The sequence below is a fragment of the Tauraco erythrolophus genome, chromosome 12, assembly GCF_009769465.1.
Source record: "Tauraco erythrolophus isolate bTauEry1 chromosome 12, bTauEry1.pri, whole genome shotgun sequence".
Taxonomy (NCBI): Eukaryota; Metazoa; Chordata; class Aves; order Musophagiformes; family Musophagidae; genus Tauraco; species Tauraco erythrolophus.
The window spans coordinates 19,537,662-19,553,783 of NC_141476.1; the positions used below are offsets into that span (position 1 = coordinate 19,537,662).

At 56.4% G+C, this 16,122-nt stretch overlaps 2 protein-coding genes across 5 annotated transcripts in view; one reads left to right on the forward strand and one right to left on the reverse strand.

Moving 5' to 3' along the window:
- RNF123 (ring finger protein 123) overlaps positions 1-16,122 on the reverse strand; it is a 48,073-nt gene that overhangs the window by 2,556 nt on the left and 29,395 nt on the right. For all 4 annotated transcript variants that reach the window (XM_086618945.1, XM_086618944.1, XM_086618942.1 and 1 more), the window contains 4 exons: positions 13,034-13,173; positions 12,658-12,846; positions 11,044-11,119; positions 10,070-10,154 (listed from right to left, as the gene is read on the reverse strand). In XM_086618945.1, coding sequence (XP_086475071.1) covers positions 10,070-10,154; positions 11,044-11,119; positions 12,658-12,846; positions 13,034-13,173 — 490 coding nt within the window. The remainder of the gene's footprint in view (positions 1-10,069; positions 10,155-11,043; positions 11,120-12,657; positions 12,847-13,033; positions 13,174-16,122) is intronic.
- Positions 69-1,622, forward strand: AMIGO3 (adhesion molecule with Ig like domain 3). Its single transcript, XM_009988510.2, has one exon. It carries the CDS (start codon positions 96-98, stop codon positions 1,620-1,622), a length of 1,527 nt encoding a protein of 508 aa, XP_009986812.2. The 5' UTR covers positions 69-95.

Genomic DNA, 16,122 nt, shown 5'->3' on the forward strand with positions numbered 1-16,122 from the left:
CAGCAGCGGGGGGAGGCCGGGGAGGACCGCGGCACGGTTTTTTTCCTCTCGCGTCTTGTCGCTGCCGGGCTGCACAAAGGCTCCTGCCCGGCACGATGGCCCCGCGGGCGGCCGCAGAGCCGCTCTGGCCCCGAGTGGTCAAGCTGCTGGTGCTGCTCCAGCTGTGCGCCCATGGGCACGCTCCCCGCGCTGCCCCGCTGCCCCACAGCTGCCCCGCCGCCTGCATCTGCACCTCTGACCTGCTCAGCTGCAGCCGGCAGACCCTGCAGCGCGTTCCCCGGGAGCTGCCACCCACCGCCACCACGCTGGACCTCAGCCACAACGCCCTCACCCAGCTCCACGACCGCTGGCTGGCCGCCCTCCCGCACCTCGAGGCGCTCCACATCAGCCACAACCAGATTAAGGACCTTTCTCCGCAGGCTTTCCACAATGCCTCCTACCTGCGGCACCTCGACATGTCCTCCAACCACCTGCGCGCCGTCGAGACGCACTACTTCGACGCGCTGGTGAGCTTGGAGGAGCTGCTGCTCTACAACAACCGCATTACGCGAGTGGATGACAACGCCTTCGCCAAGCTCAGTGGCCTGCGGAAAGTCTACCTGAGCTGGAACAACCTGACCGCCTTCCCCTTCCGCTCCGTGCAAGGGCTGGGCAGCTACAGCCTCCGCACGCTGGACCTCTCCTCCAACAGCCTGAGCAGCGTCCCCGTGGAGGAGCTGGCAGCTCTGCCCGAAAACATCAGGAACGGCTTGTACCTGCACAACAACCCCATCAGGTGCAGCTGCCCGCTCTACCTGATGCTCCAGCGCTGGAAGCAGCGAGGTTTCAGCTCTGTGAAGGATTTCTTCGAGGAACACACCTGCAAGGTGTCTGACAATGTGCCCCGGTCCCTGATCAAGTTCCTCAAATACAACCACATGTTTGAGAACTGCTCAGCAGGCCCCGAAGACGTGCACCCCGTGCCCTTCCCCGTGATGGTGGACCAGACCCTCCTGCTCACCTGCAACACCAGCCTGCCGGCCACAGCCACCTCCTACATGTGGATATCTCCTCATCACGAGCCCATCAAACACCCGGGGAACAGCAACCGCTCCTTAGAGGTCTACCGCAACGGCAGCCTGAGGATCGCGGTGGCCAAGCCCTGGCACTCGGGGGTCTACGTGGGCTTGGCCATCAACAGCCCGCACAACTTCAGCAGGCTGTGCGAAGTCAACGTGACGGTCCACTACCCCAAGCCAGATGGGGAGACCTTCAGCACTGGCCTCACGACCTTGCTGGGGTGCATCGTGAGCCTGCTGCTCGTGCTCATTTACTTGTACCTCACACCCTGCCGCTGCCTGAGCTGCTGCAAGAAGCCGGCTCCTCTCAGCCCTCCGCAGGAGTGCAGCGCCCAGTCCTCCATCCTCAGCACCACTCCCCCCGCCACCGACGGGCCAAACCGCAAGGTCAGCGCCAACAAGCACGTGGTCTTCCTCGAGCCCGTCAGGGAGACGCAGAACGGCAAGATCCGCCTGGCCCTTGGTGAGGACTTCCCTGATGTCAAGCACCCCAAGGTCCTGCAGCTCAAGTCGGACTCGGAGTCCATCAGCTCCGTCTTTTCGGACACCCCTATCGTGTCGTAGCGGGCAGAGCTGGGAGGAGAGCCGAGGCCACCCAAGAACTGCTCTCCTCCATCGCTGCTAGAAGCAGGATTATCAGGCACCCTGAACTCCCGGCTTGACCGTGACCTGTCAAGGTGATCGGCATCACCCACAACTGCTTCAGCCATGAGCTCCTGGTGGGTTTTGGGCCGGGGGCCTGCCAGTGCCCAGTGAGAGCTCCTCGAGTAAGCCACTGGCAACAGCCTCATTAGCACAAGGGTAACACTGACGAACCCAGCACGCCTGAGAAACTCCCGCTTCCTTCAGGCAGCCAAACTCCCTAATGGTGACACCAGAACCCACAGCCTGCCATGGCCCCAGGCACATAAGCCCCAACCTGGTGCCACCACCATGAACCTCCAGGCCAAGGAACAGCTGTGATGAGTGGGGCACTGTCCTCGCTCATGCCAGGGACCCTGGGGTTGGCAGTGCCACTGTCTTCTCACAGCCCATGCTGGTCCCCATCAGCACGCCACAACCAGGAGCGGGGGGAGCGTGACCCTGTTGCAAGGTGGGTACGTGCCCCCTCCCCAAACGTGGCCACACCGGAGGGACAGAGCTCAGCGCCCGACCAGCCATGCAGCCAAGCAAACGTTACAAGCTTTCGCTTCCCGAGAAGCTGTAAATAGTCAAGGCAGGATTAGGTGACGTGATAACGGCGCCCCAGCCCGCATTGCTCAGAGCTCCCCGTGCCACCAAGGACAGTGAGGTCTCAGATGCACCACCACCCTCCTTTGCTGCTTCTCCTAAGGCGGACAAATGCACTGCTAAAGCACAGCTATTTAGGCGGTAATCTAATAAGCCTATCGATAAATGTGAGTAATCCTCTCCTCTCTTGGGTCGTAATTCTCTAGTTACATTGGAATAAAAATGCCTATTTTTTTAAGCTCATGCTGGGCTCGGTGTCTCCTTGTCCTTGCAGAGCAGTGGTGCGGAGCTGCCCCGTGTCCCACGGGTGCAGTGGTGGCATTCCAGGGGGTCTGAGGGAGCCCTGAATTCCCGCCGGCCCGGCACACAGAGCCGGGTGATTCACACTGGGCTCACAGCCTCTGTTCCCATCAAAGGGCATCAGGTTGGCCTTGGCGAGGGGGTTAAATGTGCCGAGATGGAGCTGGTGGCCTTGGGATGGTGCTAGAGAAGTGTCCAGTGGCTTGTCCCTGGGAGGGCAGGTCTCCAGTGATGGCTGGAAGCTGGGGACGGAACAGCACCAACTGACACATGGGCACATCCAGACCCCGACAGGGACAGGCAGGATTTCGCCATGGGGAAGAGGGACCTTAGGGAGACCTGCTCGGGGTGGGTCTTTGGCCAGGTCCTGACATCCATCGCAGATGGAGCCCACCCACCTCCCCGGACACCTGCACCGCTCTCCCCAGCGCCCAGCCTTGGATTGCCCCTGGCACAGAGGGATAAGGGTGTCCCCCACATATGCCGGCCACCACTGGCCCCTGTGGCTGGAGCACACGCTGCCTGCGGCATGGAGGGTGCCAGGGCCACCCCGCAGGCAGGAGCACAGCCGAAAACAGGAATCAGGGCCCTTTGCAGCCCTTTCCCCCAACCCACAGCCCCGCCACGGCTGTGTGCCCCGGCCCCAAGAGCTGCTGGCAGCCCTGTGACTGGTGGGAGGGGAAGCATCCGGCCTTCAACTTTTTTAGCCGGGAAACAAGCTGCACTTTTCCCAGCAAAAAAAAGTCAACTGCGCCCAAAATGCTGGTCAGAAATCCCCCCAGCCACCCAAGGAGGGGACAGCGTTTGAGAGAGCAGCTCTCCTGAAACAACCGCAGCCGCCCAGCGCCCCGCCTGGCACTGACCTTCCTGTCGCAGCTTCATGCGATACGTGCCCCGCTGCCGCACACCCCGCGGCTGCTGCTCGGCGGCTGGCGAAGGCGACGGGATGCGCAGCGACAGGCCCCGCCGGCCCGTGCCCTCACTCCCCGTGCGCCCGCCACTGCCGGCCCTGTCGCCTCGTGTTAGCGCAGTGCTCCTGACGAGCATGGGATGCTGAGCCGGATGCGCCAGGGTGCTGCTGGGGAGGGTGGTGCGGTGCTTCGGTGTTGGATGGATAGGTGAGTGGCACCCTGGCCCTCGAGGATGGAGCTCAGGCAATGCCATCCCCAGGCTTTGTGCCCAGGCACGGATCCCATGGGAAGGATGGTTTGAATTTGCCCTGGGAATGGCTGGGGAAGAGAAGAGGTCTAGCTGAGAGGGCCAAAGTCCAAACCCAACAGGGGCACTGCCCCAAGCCCAACAAGGGCACTGCCCTGAGCATGGCCTGAACCTGGCAAGACAGTGCCAAGCCCATGCCGGAGTACATGCTTCATCTAAGCACGGCCTGAACCTGGCAAGACAGTGCCAAGCCCATGCCGGAGTACATGCTTCATCTAAGCACTGTATCTTCCTCTGAAGAGGAAAGGTGAAGTGCTCCTCTGGGCTCCAGCACCCAGAGTGGGCATTACCCACCCACTGCTCTTCTGTCACCATCCTTGCAGGTCTCCTTCCCCCTCCCCAGTGCCAACATCGGCTTCCCAGACATTAGCGCTCCTGCAAACCTGCATCCTAAGCTGAGGCTAATGACTGAAGCTCGGGCAAAGCTCAGCCCAACTGGACTGTAAGAAAAGCTCCTGAGTGCCTCTCTGGGGACGTTCCAGCCTTGAGAAGCCAAGGAGAGCTCTTCTAGCCGGGCTGCAACTCTGCTATGTCCCCACCAGCGTTGCTCCCGAGGGCTCCCTGCTGCCTTTACCCAGGAAAATCCTGCTGCTGCGTTTCACACCTTTTTGATGCTCAGAAAGGGCCCCACACCACATCGCCGCTCCTACGAGCAAGGTCGAAGCAGTTCATTAAGCAGCCTGAAAGGTGAATCATCTCAGCAAGGAAAAAAACAGTGCCACGAGCACAGCCTCCCTGATAGGCAGGAGGTGGGAAATGTAATGGATGGTCCCCGAGGAATGCGCCGTCCTCTCTCAGCAGCCATCTCCACCATTACAGCCCCGGCTCGCCGCCAAACTGGCCTCCCGCTCCTTGACTCCGCAGGGTAAAGTAACGGGTCAGCTCAAAGCACAGCGTCCCCGGCACGCAGGGACGAAGGATGAAGGACCAGCTTTGGGGACCAACCTCCAATGCCAACCTCTGTGTCCCCTGGCACTTCCCATCTCAGCCAGGGCATGCTGAACAGCAGTCCAGCCACCGGGGCTGGACACATGACGGACGCGGTTGGACACGGATCCTTTCCTTACAGTGCTCATGGTTTTCCAAAAAGCTCCTGGCCCCCAGTGTGTGCCCGGCAGCCCTGAGGGGACGGAGATCCCAGCCTTGGCAATCCCACGGCTCAGGACGCAGCGTTCAGAGCTGGCCGTTTGTAAAACCTGTAGGATCAGTAAGGCCAGACTCCTTTTTTAATTCCGGAACCTACGTCTGAGCTAGTCACGCCTCCGCGCTCTGGCTCATGCTCACCCCGACACGTTACATACCGCGAGACTCACGTACCACTCATTTTCTGAGTTTTTAGGGCAAGGACCACTCCTTTAGACTGAGTGGTCCATGAAATGTCTACTCCTGCACCTCCTTCCACCACAGCTCGCTCATGTCGAAGGAGCATTAGTGTTTAAGTGGTCAGTGATCACAGTGTCCCATGGGACTGCAGAGAACTACCACATCCAGCGGGTACCAGCCAAGTCCTCAGCCCGGCAGGGCTTGAGCACGCAGGCGGGTGGCCAGGCTGAGCTTAGTAACCCGCAGCCTGGAATCTTCTGTGACTTTTCCAGTGGAGGTGACTCCAAACCATCTAGCAATTGAACAGAGTTTTCTCAGCCTGCCTCCCCCACCTCACCTTGTGCCTCCTCACCTTCCTGCTCCCCAATGTGTTACTTCTTCCCAGGGAACCTCTCTGTCTTCTCCCTCCTGCCAGTCCATCCCTCTGCACCTATCTGTACTGTGAAAAGCAGAAAAGTGCGGAGATCCAGCCAGAACCACCCCAACATCACATCAGCCCAGTGCCGCTCCTCCTGGCAGGTCCCCCTGGCTTGTGCTCAGCATCCCACTGGCATGGTGTGGTTGTTTCTGGCCCACAATCCACATCCTGTGCTCTGCTGGCTGGTAGCACCACGTTCCTGGTGACCACAGTGCTCTTCCCTCTGCCCTCTCCGTTTTTTGGGCAGAAAACCCTGGGAGATGCACCCTGAAGGCTGCTTAGGTCTTTTCTTGTACAGTTGTGCCACAGACAGGTTGGCTGGCTCTGTGCCCATGCCTCAACCCTCCAGACTCACACTACAAGCATCGGCACTGCCCAGCCTCGCTCCCCTTGCTTCCAAGAGGCTGGTGTCCACCGGGCGTGGGGGAAGCCCGAGGAGCAGAGCAGCGGCTGAGCCCCAGCACAACATGGCTCATTCCCACCCCGAGACAGCCACTTGCTTTCCACAAAGCCTTTTCCAAAATGTACGCCCAGTCCTAATTACAACGTGCCCTTGCACGCAGGGGACCAACAGCCTCACCGTCGGGCCTTGCCCCTTCTGCCACTCGCTCTCGCCAGGATCCTTATACAAGCTCTGGCCAACGCTACTCCATCAGCTCACTTCCAAAGGAGGCTTACTAGAAAACTTGCTCAATTATTCCGCAGAGAAATGGCGGGGGTGTGGGTGTGTACAATACCGGCTGAAGGCAGCCACGGTCTCTGGCGCGGATCCAACGATTCAGCCCAACTCCTGGCTCAGCCTGCCAGATTCTGCCCCCCCTCTCCCCCCTGCAAAACCAAGGCTCAGTCACCAGGGCCTGGCATCCAGGCAGCACACAGGCATCCCTGCCGCCTCGGCCCCGCCAGGCGCTGACATCCGCCCCCCCGCAACAAAGGTGCTGCCCAGCTGCTGAGGGCCACCAGTTCGAGCTACCAGGCCCCCCATCTGTGCCCAGCACTGATGCTCCTTGGCCCGTTCCCAAGGGTTGTTACATGCCGCGAGGGAGCCGAGCCATTCTGGTTATCAGCGCAAGGTTTCCCTTTCCACCCTCCAGCAAACATTCGGGAGCTGTGGTAAGTGACCCGTGGAGACTTTCCAAAGATCAGTAAGCCCGGACGAGGTGGGCACTGAAGCTTTGGTTCACCGTGAGCAGCACCAGTCGTCCTGCCGGACCTGAGGAGGACAAATGCATTTCTTCTCTTTCAAAAGCAGAGCCTGCCCTGTCCAGAGACTAAGGCATATGAGATATCAATTGTCTCATCACATCCCAGCCTGGGCAACGTTCCCTTTCCTTGTGCTTAATGGCTTTTTTCGGTGCCAGGAGGCCATAGAAAGAGGACTTGATGCCTAGTTGAGTGTCCTGTGCTGGGCATGGAGCAGCTGAGGCATCCAACTGCATCCTGATAACGCGGCTGGATGAGCTGGCAGGACCTCAGCTCTCCTTACTCCCACCCTTCCCCACCGGAACATTTTCACCCCATAAATGGGACCTCCCTTGTTCAGCCCCAGATGAACCCGTTCTCTCTGTCCCAGGGCAAAGCTTGCAGCACCTTCCAACCAAGTGCCTGGTACAGTGTCGGCTCACTGGGTTAGAGGCACCAGAAAAATCACAGCCAAGCCAAGGAAGTCACCAAGGGTCCTGCCCCTGTCCTCATCCTTTGGGGCAGACCCTCCTCACAGGGAAGCAGTCGGGGTAAGCGCTAGTGTCCGAGGCAATTCGCACAGAGAAGTTCCTACGAGCCAATGTGGGTTGTGTAATGTCACTCTGTTAATGATTTCTGGTAACCTGGGAGATGCCAAATGGGATCTGGAAGAGATTTCTACCTGCTTCCAGCACTGCCTGAGCAGAGTGCTTCTGAGGAAGGAAAAAAGCCCATCCTGCTATCCTGCTTGCTGCACTGAGAGGAAGGGAAAAAGGAAAGTGGAAAGCTGTCTCCACTTGAATTCATAGAAAACAAGTCTGCTCTGGAGAGCCTGGTTACATGGGGGATCCCTTAAATCTCTTCAGTCACCTCCTGCAGCAACACTACCCATGGCAATCATCTCCCACGGGAGCGTAGAGACCCCAAGAAGGTTTGAATTCTCCTTTCTGTTCCACAGACCATTCTCTTACTCATGCACCTGGACACAGACGCTTCCCATCACTCTGCTCTGGGCCAGCTGATGTTAACCTGTAGCACCTCCCTGGTTTTTGGGCAACCATGGGGAAGAGATCCCTACAGGGCTTCACTTGTCCCCGCTGCACCTCCCAGTCCTACAGCACCCTGCGGCAACGGTGCCAAGAGACTTGCACACAGGATCGAACCAGGACTGAACCCTCAAGGAACACAAAGGCAGCAGAAAAGCCTCTGCGTTTCCTCTCGTATCTGCTGGTTTTCTCCATCCCAGCCCTGTTTGCTGTTTCTGAACGTGGCTGCATGGAGCAGAACCACCCCATAACTGGGGTACGACACTCACGCCTCAGTCCTCAATCCAGAGGGCTGCAAAGAGGGTGGGTGGCTGAGTTTCCCCTTCACTGTGAGGTACTCTGCCCGCAGCCACGCTGATTCCTACTCTCAGGCTGCCCATCCCCTCTGCCCAGGTAGCGGTAGAGGGTCTCCAAGCCGCTCACCACCCTTGGTTCTTTTGTCTTCATTGACCTCAAAGGCTCCTCTGCAACGTTTGCTTGCCTTTTATAGATCAGTGACGTATCAAACCTCAGATTTAGTGCAGGGCTTTGCAAAATCACGTAGAAGCATTTTGGTTTATAGCCATTTTTCCCTGGGCTTCCTCCTGTTTCACCTTGTGCTTCTGCTCAGCTAGGTCCACCGTAAGGAAATGATGCTTCGCCCACATCATTCCTCCGTTTCATATTTATTTCTGCTTTCTAGTGCCCAAGGAGGTGACTACAAAGCCTTTGACGATCAGTCAGAGACTTGCCACTTCCCAACGGCACCTCTGGTTTGTGACCACGCAGCCCGTTGCTGCTCGAAATGTGGGGGATGCTGTTGGCAGAGAGGGGACAGTGCCACTGGGCGACTTACAGCCTCTTTGACACCGGCTGCCTGGGTTTCCAGAACCCAAAGCACAATTGGCTTTTCAGATAAAGGAGACAACAGTCTAGAAGCGTTTTTTTTTTCTCCCCAGGACTCCCGTGGGCTGGGAAGGACGTGATTTTCATCACACTATCATCGTCATGGTGCTCTTCAGAGTCTGCTGAACCGAGAAAGAGCTTTATCCCTTTCCCTCTTTGACTCTACAAGCAACTTGGTCTGGGACAGATGTTCAAGGGACAAGCAGCCAGGGAAGGACTTCTTGTCCTGCCTGGCATGCAGGGAACTGCTTTACCATCTCCCCTCTTCCCTCCAGGAAGAAGTGTCTAGTTGTGGCGTTAAACTCACGACATTGGTCCTCTCCACAGAGCAGGATTCTGGGGGCGAGCAAGATCAGCCCCGTTCACGGTCCAGAAAGGCCACTGATCAATGACCTTGCGCTAAGCTCTTGGCACCATCACACTCGGGGCTGTGAGGCCACGGGAGGCAGGATATAATTAGATATATTTGTGTACATCTTTGAGTCCTTGAGACAAGAAGCTGAAAGACTGGCTGCAGGGCTGAGCTGCTCGGCCAGATGGGGCTCCGCTCTCCGCAAAGCCAGACACTATCATGTTCTCCAAATGCAAAAACAAGCAGGACTTGCAGCGCAGACAGAAGAGCATCTCCTACAGCATCCTACAGGACACGGTGGCTGGGCAAGACACCTACGAATGACACTGGGAGGGAGCAAAGACAAAGCTGCAGAGGATATCAGCATGAGCCTGTTTTCAGGACTTGGTATGAGCAGGCACAGACACACATAAACCACAGGGCAGCTGTGGCTTTGTCCAGCCACATCATTCCCCCAGTGCTCTCTGAATAGCTGGTTACCATAAAGGCAAGATTTGCCTCATCTGAAAATCAGCACCATATAAGTGCCCGGACAGAATTCTTCCCACCCTTTTGCCAAGGGTCTGGGCAGCCAGAGAGCTCTGCACGCATTTTGGTCCCTCCCCAAGATGTGTCCAGAGCGAAGGAGCTTTAATGAACTCCCTTCCACCCGTCGCGATGTGTCACAGCACTTCGTCGGCATCACCGCATCTGCACAGCTCTTTTACACGTGGTGCTCACAACCTCTGACAGCAGCTGTCCCGTTGCACGAAGCGCCAGTCCCCATCCTGGGGAGGAAGGTGCACACGTGCTGTCAGCACAGCACCTCATAGGTACCTCTCACAAGGGCTTTCCTGCACCACAGAAAGGAATTTTGCAGCCAGCAGTAGCATGGGGATGCAGCTGCTGCAGGGGCATACGGCTCCTCAGCTTCTGCCTGCTCTGTGCACATCTGCCTCGCCTCGGTCCCCGCGCACCCGCATCGCTCCTGCAACACCTCCCGTAGCACTGACCACCGCACGCCCAGAGCGACGCCACACGCAGCGACTCTGTGCTTCAGAAGTCAAAAGCCACTCACCCCTGAACATCAGTGTCCACAAGCAGCCGGACCAGTATCCCCGTCACAGCCACAAGGATCGGGTAATGGTCCACGCTCTCCAGCCCTATGGAAGCAAAAGAGAAAGATAGAGCCGCTGCCACCACACCACAGGCAGAGCAGGGCTGCACCGCTGCTTCCAGACTGGGTGGCAGAGCAGTCCAGAAGGTAGGGACTGTGACTTGGGCTCTCCAGTGGGGCCATGGGTTTCGTTGAGGACAGAGGAGTCTTCCCCACTACTGCAAGCCCCAGACCCAGGCACTGCCCTCATGATGGAGCACCCCTGCCTCTTCCAAGCCTCAAGAGTAGTGGTGGTGGTTCATCCCCTCCTAAGCAGCCAGGAAAACCCAGCTGCTGTACAGGAAATACAGGATGCCCACACCACAGCACCTGGAGCCAGTCTCTGCTAACAGGCACAACTCAGCTGCCCACGGTCACCTCCATGAGGAAGAGGTTTGACGTTGGTGAGAACAGCTTCCCTCAGCCGTTCCGTGCATCCTTCACTCGACGCAGACCACAGCAACCAAGCTGGCTACCTAAACTGCAATCTGGCCAGGGCTTTGAGCCTTTCAAACAGCTCCCACGTAACCTGGGTCATATCAATAACGAGCAAGGCACCTTCCCACCCAAGCACAGCACGGACAGCCAGACCCATGCATCAGCTGCCTCGTGAGGACAGAGATCCTGGAGGGAACCGGAGCTGCTGGGCAGATAGAGGCTAAGGGCTTAGGAAGAGCATCAAAGCTCAGATGTGCCTGAAGGACTTACATGTCCTCTGAAGACAGCACTTCTGTGGCAGTTCGTGGCAGCAGACTGGCTTCCCAGCCAGTGATGTGGCAGGCCCAAGGTCTGATCCCATACACCTCTGCACTGACCCTCGGTACGAGCCCTCCCCACCTTCCCAAGGGCATGTCTCCAGCATGTTTTCAATGGAGAGGGACATGGAATGGACTCACCTGGCAGACGGAGGTTGACCACTCTGTCAAACAAGTTCCTTTCAGCTGTCACGCGGTTCAGCACTTGGTTCAAGAGCTGCGTAGGGAAAAGCAGAGAGGGTTTGGATTTTCTGGATGGGTCTTTCTGTGAGCAGCATATCCTTACAGCTTGAGCTCGTGGGAGCTGGTAGACACACAGAGGGAGGCTGGCAGCACAGTCCTAGCTTGGCCCTGGCACAGAGGGAGGTGGCACCACACCACAGTGGTTGTACCAGACCCAAACCTCCCAGGGAAGAGTCAGTCTGAGGTCAAGACACTCGAATCTCAGCATCTTCCACCTAAATCTGAATCCCACCTACAGATGCCAAACTACTTCTGTGGATAAAAGCTCTTGGCTTTTGTCCACAGAAGGGACAGCAGAAGCTGCGGTCCCTGGGACAGCCACAGCCCATGAAGAGCGAGCTGGCAGCTGCTGCTGGGCAAAAGCAGTGTCAGTGGGGTGAAGTACAATCCAGGTCCTGCTCTGCCTGGAGCTGGCAGCAGGATGGACCTACCAGCCCTGAAGCTTGGGATGAGCGCAGAGAGCAATCTGCTTCTCTGCTTGACAGAACAACACCACAGGCAGAGATTTCTGCCTGTGACCGGCACAGAAGAAATCAGCTGTAAAGACACTTAATTAGCCACCATTAGCTCTCATCCAGACTCCCAGTGGGATGAGCAGGGACCGCCCCAGGCTTGACACAATCACTGCAAGGTGAGCACCAGCTCTCAGACACAGCGTCCCTCTCCCTGTCGCCGTCATTCACAAACTCTGCACCCTCTGCAGGCACGTTCAGTGGTGGGGCACAGCTTTGGAGCAGCACCAGGATGCCAGGGGGATGCTGCAGCACCCTGCTGTCTGCTGCCTATTCCCCAGCTTGCCCAAACCACCTGCAAAGGGCCCTCTGCTTTCCTCCTCACACAAGAAAAATCTCACAATCCCAGGCTGAGCACTTTCCTCAAGACAGAAGACCAGACCCTGTTGCGTCTTGCTTTGCCTCATCTGCTCAGAGCAACCCTTGAGCTATAGGTAAAACATATCACCAGGCTGGCTGGTACCAGAGCAGCCTGTTCCTCAGGGCTTTCCAGAGTCGCGCATTCTTTAGAATAGAAACTAATTTACTGGAGCCTAAGGGGGGTCGTGGGTTGGAACGGGGCATTTGGTATCATAGTCTAGGAGTGAGGGATGAAGGACAAGGACTCCTGCCCAAACTGGGGCATGTTCCCTGTGATGCCAGCTACACTCTCCACAGCTCTTTGCACAGATGTACTGCACCTCCTCTCAGATTTCATGGCATTGCTTGTCACAGGAGCATTCAGCGTTTACTGGGTAGAAGAAACGGGCCATGGCCACTCTGAAGGTAGATTTAAGAAATCAGCTGCGGCCAGACTAGTTGCAAAGGAGGGGAGTAGGTGACATATGGCGATTTCAGGGAGCACCACTTGTTCCGCAGCAGCTGGGTTTGCTGTAGCAGCTTTGAGTACTACAACATCTGCAGCAGGAGCTCCCACGTCACAGCACATCTGGAGAGAGGGCAGAGGGACTGCCACGGCCCTTCAGAGGATGCTCCTTCACGCCCCGCTGAAGGACGATACCTGGGCAAGCCTCCGAAGCAGCAGCTCTGACGATGGGCGATTCCAGTCGAGAAAGATCTCCGGCGCCAGCGTGACGGTCATTTCCAGCACCCTGAGCAAGCTCACCGACAGGTCAAAGCAGGTGGCACACACCTTCAGCTGGCGGCTGTCCACAAAGTTCCTCTCCAAACGTTCTGCTGCCTGCTGGATCTGCCAAGCCATGGAGACAGCTTAACCAGGGGACCCCTCACAAAAAGAGGGCCGTGACCCCCCCAGCCCAGCTCCCATGCATGCCAGGTTGCTCCCAACCCCAAATGTCATGTCTTGAACCTCGCTGTGTGCAGGACACGGGCACCCATTGAGCGCTGGATCCCGCAGCCCCAGGCAGCACACTCACCTCTTGAATCATTCCGATGAACTCGGAGAAAGCCCAGTTCAGCTGGTTGAGGACGCTGTTGAGGAAGCTGGGGGCCAGGTCACGGTCGCTGCGGAGCAGGTCTGCCATGTGCCGCTGCAGCAAGGTGGAGGGACACGGCTCTGAAACCAGACAGGGACAGCTTCAGTGGCCTGGTGCCAGGGCAGCCATGGGTGGGCAGCAAGGACTATTATGAGCAGAGATCTCGCCTGTTGGGTCTCCAAGCACTTTTTTTGCAATGCCAGCCTGAATTAACCAGGGAAGAGCCCCGTGTGCTCACTGCTGCCCACGTGCACAGAAGCGCTGCCCTGCAGCTTAGCATCTCTCCTCCTCGGCTCTGCAGAGGCCCATGGTCAGCTCAGCACTAATTGCTCCCGATAGCAGAGTGGCAGCTGCCCGGAGCCAGCACGGCCACCCCTGGCCTCACGTGGCCGTGCCCACTTGCCTATGTCCAGGGAGGAAGGCACCTAGAAAATCCTGCAGCATGGAGCTGGGACTGGCTCTGCCCTCGGCAGGCGCAGGCAGGGCTGCCCACGTTCCCCAGCCAGACTGAGCCCCAGCACAGACACATCCCTGTGGTACTTGGTATCTCACCTCTGGGCTTTTTCACTGTCAAGAACATAGATGAGGTCAGAGACAGCAGCAGGGAAACACAGAGGCAGGGCTGCACAGGGTACCAGTCCCCACGGAGGGGCAGGGAAAGGAGGGAGGCACAAGCGGGATGGATGCTTCTCCCCGGGAAGGGTACCTGAGTTCAAATCACAGACTAAAATTCAAGGCATGGAGAAAGAAACTTGAACAGATTTACCAAGTATATGAAAAAAAGAATCCAACTGCTTTTCACTCTACTAGAAGCTCTTAGGAAGGGCAGGTGGAAACTCTGGCAGCACCAGCACTGCGGTGCCCAGAGGAACAAGCCGTGCTGGGACTGCAGAAGGCCTTCGGGGTGGCAGCCTGCTCGAAAGGCCAGCACGGGCCAAGGAAACACGAGGTGACCTCCATCACATCCCTAGGGATGGAGAAGCGAGGCGGAACTACAGGCAGATTGCTAGCTGGGATTAGCAGGATGGCAGGAGACCATCGGCTCCAATGGGAACGGGACAAATTATTTCATAAATATCCTCTAGCAAGTGCAATGAGCTTCTGTTGCCAGGGAGGACACGCGCTGATGTCTCACAGTGCATAATCACTCCTGGGCAGGCCAGCACCCTGGCTTTGATCCTGGCTAAAAGCACATCTTTGGGAGGGATTTCATCACAAAAAATGTCTTTGATGTCTTACTCCTACCCGCAAGCACCTTCCCAGCCCTTGGCTACACGTGCTCGGGGACTGCCCAAGCCAGACGTCCTTTTTATGTATTCAGCGATCCTCAGTGGATTTCTCACTCAGTGTCTCCCTGAAGCCGTGTAAGCCTTTAGCACTGAACGTGTCCTGGAGCAACATTTCACAGCTCAGTTGTGCGCAGCGGAAAGAATCTGGATTCGTGCTTGGCTCCTACTCGCTTTATTTGATGTTTATTCTTTGTAGCCCTCTCCTTCTGGTGGGACAGAGATGCTGCTCTCCAGCCACTTCCTCCAGCTAGCCAGGATGGCAGACCTTTACAATAGTCTTTCCAAGGGGAACAGCTCCAGCCTGTGCAGTTTCCCATACAGAAACTGTCACGTCTTTGTCCCCATCATCTTCTACCCCTAAGCCTTGCTGCTTCTCCCAGATTTTCTTTGGAGAGGTGGAAAGGGAAGTGCCCACAGCATCCAAACCACAAGCACGTGGCAGATTTGCACAAAGGCGTAATGTGGTTTTGTTTTTTCATTCTGTTTCCCTTTCCTCGTAATTGCTGTTGTGTAATTTGTTCCTTTGACTGAGCATCAAGCTGGTATTTTCCAAAAGATTACAACAGGATGACAGTTCAAGGATAATCCTTTTGTAAGAATTACAGTTCAAGATCCTCAGGAACCGGCTGGTCAAAAGGTGCAAGTGGAGAAGCCCAGGAGTCAACTATGGCGCCCACCTTGTTGTCTTCTCTGCCAGTGATGGGTGACGGGGTGCAGCACACCCTTACCAAACTTGCAGATGACACTAAACAAAGGGCTTTTTCCAATGTGCTAGAGGTACCCTGAGAAACTTGAGGATTGGGACAAAAAAAACCCTCTGAACATAACAAGGAGGAGAAAATTCTGCATCTGGGGAAGAATGACCCCAAATATCAGTCCTGGCTGGGCACCATCCCATAAAGGGGTTTTGTAGGATACCAGCTTGAACAGGAGACAAGTGAAGGCTTTCACTATGACTAAGAGGTGGGTGATGGTAGGAAGATGTGCTCAGCAGATCAAGGGAAGGTGCCACCCCTCTGCTTGGCCCTCAGAAGAGTGCAGACAGGTCCCAGGGAGCCCACCCTGCAATCTTGTTTCTAAGGGTTAGGCTCAGCTCACAGTCCACTGATTTTTAATCACATTTTCCATTCACATTCACCACTCTCCATCTGCTGATGCTCAATTCCATCTACATTTTCTCTCCCAGTCATTCCGAATTGGAAGGTCCTTTTGTAGGGTTAAGTTTTTTGTGTCTTCTTTTCCCTAGCCTCCCCTCAATGTGCAAAAGTACTTTTTATTAAAACTGATGACATACTAGCCCCCTTCCAGCCTTCAAGTACCGAAGCAGTGCTCAGCAAGGATCACCGCTCCCTAGGGATGAGCTCTGTGGGTTGTCCTGCTGGTCTGTAGCCAAAGCCTCTTTTACCAACGTTTCACGTCTGAACGGATCTCAACATGAATCGCCCAGCCAAAGTCTACCTCATCTGAAGGCAGCTTTGGCTTTTTGAAAGATGCTCTTATGCTTGTAATAACTCGCTTTATCCTGATTTTTAGCCAATGACTACTTCCTCATGGTCTTTTTCCAATAAGTGGTGTGAATTTGCTCCAAACCTCCAATTCTAGGTTCTTAAATGCTTTCCCTGCTGCTGGCAAAGACTGGGCCAGTCTATAAAAGCATTAAAAAGTGCTGCCTCTTGTCAAACTTCTCCACAGTTATGTAGATTTTTTTTAAAGGTTTCAAGCCAACACCAGCAAACAGTG

Coding starts and splice junctions, on each gene's coding strand:
- AMIGO3 (XM_009988510.2), top strand. CDS start 96: ATGGCCCCGCGGGCGGCCGCAGAGCCGCTCTGGCCCCGAGTGGTCAAG.